Source organism: Erithacus rubecula, assembly GCF_903797595.1.
Source record: "Erithacus rubecula genome assembly, chromosome: 1".
NCBI lineage: Eukaryota > Metazoa > Chordata > Aves > Passeriformes > Muscicapidae > Erithacus > Erithacus rubecula.
This window is the reverse complement of record NC_136658.1, coordinates 87,603,513-87,611,499: the sequence shown is the minus strand read 5'-3', so window position 1 is coordinate 87,611,499 and position 7,987 is coordinate 87,603,513. Positions and strand designations below refer to the sequence as shown.

General features: G+C 46.0%; 1 protein-coding gene across 6 annotated transcripts in view; it reads left to right on the top strand.

Moving 5' to 3' along the window:
- Positions 1-1,996: 1,996 nt before the first annotated feature.
- ATP11A (ATPase phospholipid transporting 11A) overlaps positions 1,997-7,987 on the top strand; it is a 117,126-nt gene continuing 111,135 nt past the window's right edge. For 5 of the 6 annotated variants that reach the window (XM_079323176.1, XM_079323178.1, XM_079323179.1 and 2 more), the window contains exon 1: positions 1,997-2,359. In XM_079323176.1, the coding sequence (XP_079179302.1) occupies positions 2,321-2,359 (39 nt within the window). In that variant the 5' untranslated portion in view covers positions 1,997-2,320. The remainder of the gene's footprint in view (positions 2,360-7,987) is intronic. The other variant, XM_079323177.1, reaches the window with a different exon arrangement.

The window sequence follows — 7,987 nt, the reverse complement described above, 5'->3', positions numbered from 1 at the left end:
GATTTTTATTTCCACCTTTCCACTTCAGTGATAATTTCTTGAAACTGAAATTCAAGTTCTGAAACCTGTCACAGAAGTGTTAGGTCTGTAAACAAGAGCATGAAAATGGAAGGTGCTGCAAAATGAATATAAATTATTAGTCATAACCAAGATGAAAATTGGGGTTTAGACCAATGTCCCTTTAGAGTTTGAAGAGCAACATTAGCTTGACCACAGCGCACTTAGTGTGCATTAAATTACACATTTTGCAACCTAACCAGCAATAAAAACTGCTGAATTTATAAAATGCACCTACATTAAGGTGACCTGTAAAGAAACAGTCATATGTTCTTCCCCTTCGTATTTATGTACTGATCTTGAATAGTCCAATTTCTATTTTTTCTACGTGTTTGTTGTATTAGAACGTATTTGTACATTTTTTTGTGGTAGAATATTTGATGGTGCCCAGAGAACTACGCAATTGTGACAAAACAGAAACCAAAATAAGCAAATACTTCATTGTTTTAGCCATGGACTAATAAGGCACAGCTTATGTGATTGCTGCCAAAGAAGGCAATAGATTTTCAAAAGGGTAAAATTATGATTTTGTTAAAATCGACTTCTTTAGTAAAAGACTGAATTTTATAAAATTAGTGAGTTTGTATTAATTTTTGAGAAAGTATTTCGTTTAGAGTCTGCACTTTATATGAAGTTGTACGAAGTAATCTGAGACTACGTACAAGATTCCTGCAAACTTCAGCGAGCTCCTTGGTATGAATGGCATGAAACAGCTCCAGAAAACAAAGGCGTAAATACCTAAAAGGTGTTGTCTCAGGCACTTAGGGGGGGAAAAAAAGAGGTAAAATAAAAGAAGGGGAATGATACTGTTTTGTTTCTCTTTCGTGCTCATTTGTTGCCGAGTTCTGCTTACTCCTTTAGCTACCAGCAAATAATTTCTACAGTTTTCGGGCCGAGCAGGGCTGTTGGGGCACAGAGGTTGCTCGATCAGTTCTGCGGCGCGTTACCAGCGGGCTCGCCGGCACTTGGCGGTGCCGGGCTCCGTGCGGAGCGGGGCTCGGCTCCAGCGCAGCTCGGGGCGCTCCGGGCCGGTCCCGCAGCGCGGCGGGAGCGGCAGGCGGGGCGTTGTCCCGGGAGGCGCCGGCCGGAGCGGGCACTCCGCCCCGGAAGGGCGCGGCCGCCGCTCCCTCCCGCCCGCGGCGCAGGTGAGGGCGGCGCGGGGATCACCCTCGGCCGCTCCCAGCGCTCCCCGTGTCCGCCCAGTAGCGCCCATGGTCTCCCCTCGCTGCTCCCAGCTCCATCCCAGTGTCGCTTCCCTAGTGCTCCCAGCAACACTCCCTGGATCCAACCCCACGCACCCATAGTCCCCGTGCCCATGGCGGGGTTTGGAACTAGCTCATCCTTAGGGTCTCTTCCAACCCAGCCCACCCCATTCTATAGTTAGGAGTACTCCCAGCATCGTTCCCAGTTCACTCCCAGCATCGCTCCCCGGCTTCCGCTCCGCGCTCTCCTGCCATCCCAGTTCTTCCAGTATCGCTTCGTGGTTATCCTCAGTGCTCCCAGTTCCCCTCCCACTACTCCCAGTGCCAGTCCCTGGCTCTCCACCAGTGCTCCCAGTTCCCTCCCAACGCTCCCAATTTTACTCCCGGGGTTTTCCCTTCCCAGTGTAGCTCCCAGCACAGTGCACTGGTTCATCCCCGTGTTCCCAGCCCATTCCCAGGCACGGGAGGGTTTCCCGGCCGGGAGCCGCTCGCGGGACCGGACGGGACGGGACGGGACGGGGAGCGAGCACCGGGCACGGCCACCGGCGCGCGCGCGCCCACCCGCCCCGCGCGACGTGCGCGCCGCCGGGGCCGCCCGGCGCGATGGGAGCGGCGCGCGCCGGGCGGGGGCCGGGCCGGTACCGGGCGGGCCCGAGCACGCGCGCGCCGGGAGCGGGGAAGGGCGGGGGGAGCGGCGCGGGGGGAGCGGCGCGGGGGCGGCCCCGGCCCCGCCCGCCGGATAAAGCCCTGTGCGGCTAGCAGAGCGCGGCGGGCGGGAGAGCTTTCCCGGCAGCGATCCGCTCCCCCTGCCCTTCCCCGGCGGGACCGTGGTGGCGGCAGCAGCGACAGCGGCGGGGGACATGCGGGGCCGCGGGGCGCCGCGCCGCAGTGGCGGCGGCGAGCACATGGCATAGCCGGGGCACGGCGGCGAGCGCCGGGCCGGCGTCACAGCGGGTCCGGCGGGGCGAGCGCGGCTCTCTGCATGTGGCAAGTGAGGAGGCGAGCCAGGGAGCCCGGCGGCAGCGGCGAGCACCCGGCGGCGCGGTCCTGAGCCGCCCGCCATGGATTGCAGCCTCCTGCGGACCCTCGTGAGCCGATACGTGAGTAGCGCCGGTGCCGCTCGCCCCGGGCTCGCAGGAAGACTCGGGCGGAGTTGGGCGGTCCCGTGACCGCCGGGAGCGCGGGGCGGCCGCACGTGATGCCCGGTGCGAGCGGGGATGCGGCGGCTCCGGTGTCGTGCAGCGCGCCCGCCCCGCGGCACCGACCGTCCGTCCCGGGCTGAACCTCCGCGGCTGGCCCGAGTTCAGAGCGCTGTAATTCAGTCTGCTGCCATACGTACTGAGCAGGGCAGATAAAACCTCGAGCTCTCCAGATTTTTTTTTTTGTTTGTTTGTTTTTTCCCCCTTCGCTATATTGTTTCAGTCAAGCGACTTTTTCGTGGAGTTGTCCAGTATAAGCATAATGATTGGAATGAATGATTGGAATGGTCCCAAATTTTTATAGGTGTGCGTAGTAAAATTCAAACACTCGGGACTTGGGAGTGCTCCGGGAAAAGAGGGTGGCCAGCGTGTGAAACCCACCCGCATCGCCCCCAGGAGCAGCTGGGCAGCGCGTTACACTGGGGTCCGAGTGGGGGCTGAGGTGCGTCGGTGGGTGCGGCTCCCGTTCCATGGAACCCCTAATAAATACACAGGATAATAGTTTAAGTAGATTAGCAGCATGCTAAGTGTGGGGTTGTTCACTACAAGGTATGGGGTCCACCAATACCAGGAAACGGCAAATTTCTGCTTTTGCGTATAGAAGTAATTTTTAAAAGATAGGGAGAGATAATAGGAATTTTCGAATGTGAATAGATTTTCTTCCTCTGCAAGAAGTACTTTTGCCTTGGTCAGAGCACTCGAGTTTTCTCACTTACAGTAAATACACTTAGTTTTGTGTGTGCCAAGTGCTGTGTCCACCTAATACAGGCTGAAGTCTGTCTTTTTGAAGTATAAACGAAGAAAAGTAGCAGAGATGAGAAATTATACTCTTTTTTTTCTTCTGGTTTACAATAGGATATATTTGGGATGAGGAGAAAGTGGAGAGCTGAGTATTGAGAGCAGCTACGTGTATCTGGATCCTTAGAAAGTGGTCCTAAGAAAAGGAAGAGAATACAGCAAATAATGTGTAGCAACAATAATAATGAGGTATAAGAGAGGCAGTGGTGTCTGGATATAGAGACCAGGTGAGTTGTGCTGAAGTCTGTTTGGGAAGAAGTAGGATCACTTTGGGTGCAGACATCTGTCAGTGCTGATCTCATTGCTTTAGTTTAAGATTTCTTTCTTTGTGTGTGCTCACATCTGGAGCCTGTACAAATGACGTGGTTTTTTTGCACAGAGTAATCACACAGTTCAATCTCTTCTGCCTAGCATTTTTGCTCACCTCTTCTAAAGTAGGCTTAAGCATCAAATATGAAGGAAATGGGCTTGAGAGCAGCTGTAGTAAAGATACATGAGAAGACAGTATGTTGAAAGTAAGGGGCTTGAACTCTTGACTTGTGGACTGTCATCCCCTTCTGCACTGCTGATGAGACCAATGCAGCAGTCTAAAAGATAAACAAAACATTATTACATCCATGTGAAGAAGGCTTCCTATTGCCCAGGTCATACTACCTTCTCTATTGTGTGCATACCAATGGGCTATGCCTGGGTAATTGCCTAGGGTGGTCCATGCTGCCTTGTCTATTTTCACCTGTTGCTTTTTGTTACTTTGCTCAGTGTCTTAACTTCGAAACCTTTCTTCCAGGGAAAGGTATTTTTAAGGAAAAAGTGCTGTAAGTAAATTTGTGTTCATTTCAGTAAGACCTTTGTGGTCTGGCAACCTTGTGTTTCTGTTGTGTGGTTTTGCTTTTTCTTTTTTTGTATCTCCATGGTTTAACTACTTGTGTACATCTCCAGCAGTGAAAATGACAAGTACTAGTTTGACTGCTGGGCCTGAAACTGACTGCTCTACATGAGTAGCAGATGTACATGCCAGGGACATCACTCCTGAGTTAATTCACCAAAGCTCTATGCACCAGCCAGGCACACAGATGTAGATGTGTGCTTGCCGCTTTCCAGACTACTTTTAATAAGAGAGATAGGGCAGCAACTCTTCTCTGGGAGAGCTGGAGTGGATAGTTACATCTTGTGTTTGTTCCAAAGTAAGCTCAAGCTTGAGTGTAGTTAAAGTCGACACAAAAACTTTTTTGTGATCAGGGTCTCAGAACTATGAATTTTTGTTCTGCAAGTTTCCTGGACTTGTTCAGCTGCAGGTCCTTCCTAGAGAATGCTGGTCTCTGGATTATGCCAAGAGCCTTGGCTGATGCATCTGGAGATGCTGGGCTAGCTGGGAGCTGTTATGGTATGATCGTGGGGAAACAAACAGTTGTGATGGGATGTACTAATGGGGATTTCTAATAGGATGGTTTCTAACAGTTCTGTGCCATTACTTTTCTTTGTCAGTCCTGTTTGTTATAGGACATTAAGGCATAAGTCAAACTAGGGGGTTTGTTGTGATTGGGAAGATCCCTCCCATTCCTCTTTCCTTTACTGGACAGTTTCTGTCCTGAAGCAAGTGCAAAATCAGTCCATGTATTTCCAAGGCCCTGTGGAAGAATAGCAGTGACTGGGTGCTGTCAGCTTCCTGGTTAGCATTTTCAAATATTTGCTGTTTTACCTGCGTTGGGTGTGCTTTTTATATCTTTGAGGCATTCAGGAGTTTAGTAATGTGATTTGAATAAAATGTATGTTCAGCATGCTAGTCATACTGTACTTTGTATTTCTTTACCAAGAGATGTTGTAGTGTCTTAGAAGGACAGAGGGAATTGTCTTTATCTTACTAAATTTTTTAATTGACATTCTTTTGTTCCGCCTCTTTAGATCATCCTGCAAATTTTGGGTTCTGTTCAGTTCACCTCTTGCTTCCTGTAACCATTACTGCAGCCATACTCAATTTACAGGACTGATGGTGGAAAATAACTTTTTTACAGAAAAAATGTGTGTTTCATTGCAGTACAGCTTAGATGGAGTTCAGTTTTTCAAATCCTTTGTGATCTTTCAAGCTGATAAACAGCACTGGAATTTTCTTATTTGCGTCTATTGAGGTTAATCTGTGTGTCTTACTGCTTTAGAATGCATATAAGCTATGTTAGAGGCATCTTTAGGAACAAAATAAAAACACCCTAGAATACAGCATAGGAACTGAATAAGTCTTCTACATTAAGATAAATAAGATAAATCTTGACGCCAAATTTTTTTTTTTTTTTATTTTTCAAATAATGGCTGTGTGTGGGTAGTATGAACATTACTTGGTGGGGCTGTACTTTTTGTCACATAGTCTGTAAAATGCAACTTTTTTTTTTATAGATGTTGCTTTTGCATCAGACAAAATAATTCTCTGTCTTCTCCTTGGATTCTCCAGAGAATATGTGCTACCCCAGGGAGGGCAGCTGCACAGCCAGAGAATACAGAATTAGCATGGGGCATCCTGTAAGTGTCATGCAGAACCTGCTTAGTAACAAGAGAAACTTGTTAGCTTAATATTAAGCAGGGCACTATTTAGGGGAAAAAACAAGCATATAATGGCAATTAGAACTGCCTCCATACAAGATCAGCTTCTGTTTTGTAGTTAAATTATTTGGGACACTGTGGATATCATTAGGTGGTATGTTCTGCCTGTGTTAATGCAGCTGCTTTAGTTTTCTCAGATCATTTATTTTTGCTGGTGATAGGACTTCTGAAGTCTATCCTCATCAAATTAAAAGTTGGTTACTACTATTTAAACAGGTTTTGGTAATATCTTTCACAAAATGAGCACTTTCCTTAATAAAGCATGGGCATATGTCTTTTGTAGCTGTTTATGGCTGAACATGGATTTGGATATTCCTGACTGTTGTTGATTTGAATATAGCTGGGCAATCTGGGAGGTGTTGCTCTTCAGCATATGCCTGTTTGGGCACTAAATGGTTGCTGAACATCTTGCAGCCTATGGTGACAGTCTGTTCTGTATCTGTAAGACAGCTGGCCCTGGTCACTATAAGCTCCTGCCCAGGTTGATGGCTTTAGGTTGTACAGTAAATGCTACTGGGTCAGAGGTCTGTATTACTGAAGAGTTTTGCCTGTATTATGTAGTATATTTAGAGATCTTGCTACTTTACTGCTTCTCCTCTTTCAGGTTCTCCTGTTACTTTTGGATTACAGATCTGGATCTTAAGTATTTGTTACCTGTGTAAGTATCTCTAAATGCAGTAGCAGGCAAGACATGTTTCCAGAAGGAACAGTGATTTACTACAGGCTTTGTCTCTGGGGAGCTGCTGGCCTATTAGTGGTGCAGTATTTCTGAAAAGTATCTTTTTTGGGAGGCTGGAATAAATTGAGTTTACAAATGGATGCTCTATTTTTCACTTTCGTAGAACTGGGTCAACTTTAATCGTAGTTTGAGAAGACATTTGACTAGCCTAATAAGGTAGTTGTGGTAGGGATTTTTAGCCAGTTCTTAACTGAGTTTCATGACAGCTTGTGACTTTTCATCATTGACTTAGATGATTTTGTTGCTTTTGATTGGCATTATAATTCTAAAACTGTTTTCTAATTGCATTCCCTAAGTATTTGACTTGTGTAAAGTAATCTTCGTAGACATAAATTAATATTGAACTTGAGTTTATTTATTTATCTAACTTTGATGCAGTAAAGGTTGATAACTGCTTTGATGTGAAAGTTGGTGAATTTGTAAGCTTTGGTACTTTATAGTAATTTGTTTCTTAAAGGACAATCCATTTGTCAAGTGCTTCAGATGACCTGTAGTTTTTAATCTAGATTTAGTTAATTCATTTCAGGGTGTTTGGTTCTTGCTTTTGCTTCTGAATTTTTTCAGCCTCCTTTGCACTCCTCTAGATGAGTATTAAACTGGTGCCATCGATGTTTCTTAGTCAAGGTTCCTGTTGAACAATTTTCTTCCTAGTCAAGTAAGTCAAAAGCATTGTTTTGTAAGTTCAGAGGAATAAATTGACAAAATCTGAAGCTGTTTTAAGCTGTATATAAAACACATTTATATGACAGACTTTGTCTGCTAGATGTGTTGAGTGTACAAAAGATGCTGTCTGTAGTAGCTGCATATGTACACATGGGTCAACAATTAGTAACTTGCTGCTCTAAGGAGTTTGTGTCTATTCCTGGTATGTAATCCATTTTTGTTATCTCTTGTGCAACTCTGTGTGTCACAATGTTTGTTTGAAACTTGAGATGCTTCCCATCTCAGCTGTGCTTCACTGCAGGTACCAGTTCTTCCTGCTGTGGGAGGTTCAACAGAGGGCATCAAACAGCATGAGTGAGTTTTGAATTCCTGTTTCCCCAAGCACCATTGCTTTGTTATTTGCCTAATTGGCCTTTTCTCTTATTTTTAGTGAGGTGGGTATCTGTATGAGGTGCTTCCTGCTGACTTTTCCACAAGTTTTTTTAAAAAGGCAAAGTTACAAAGTTTTACTTAGAAGTTAATTCTTTTGAATGTGGCTGACAGAATTTGGCACTCCTGCAAATTTTAGCTTTTCATAGTAGTGAGTCTTGTGCTCATTCTGGTTTGTTATGTAGTCTAAAGATATTTCAGTATTATCTGATGCTGAAAAAGCCTCAGATGCTCTCCCTTCCCCCATCAATTATTTATTGCTGAAGGGTAATAAACATGGAGAATTGCATGAGCTCTGTTTTTTTCCC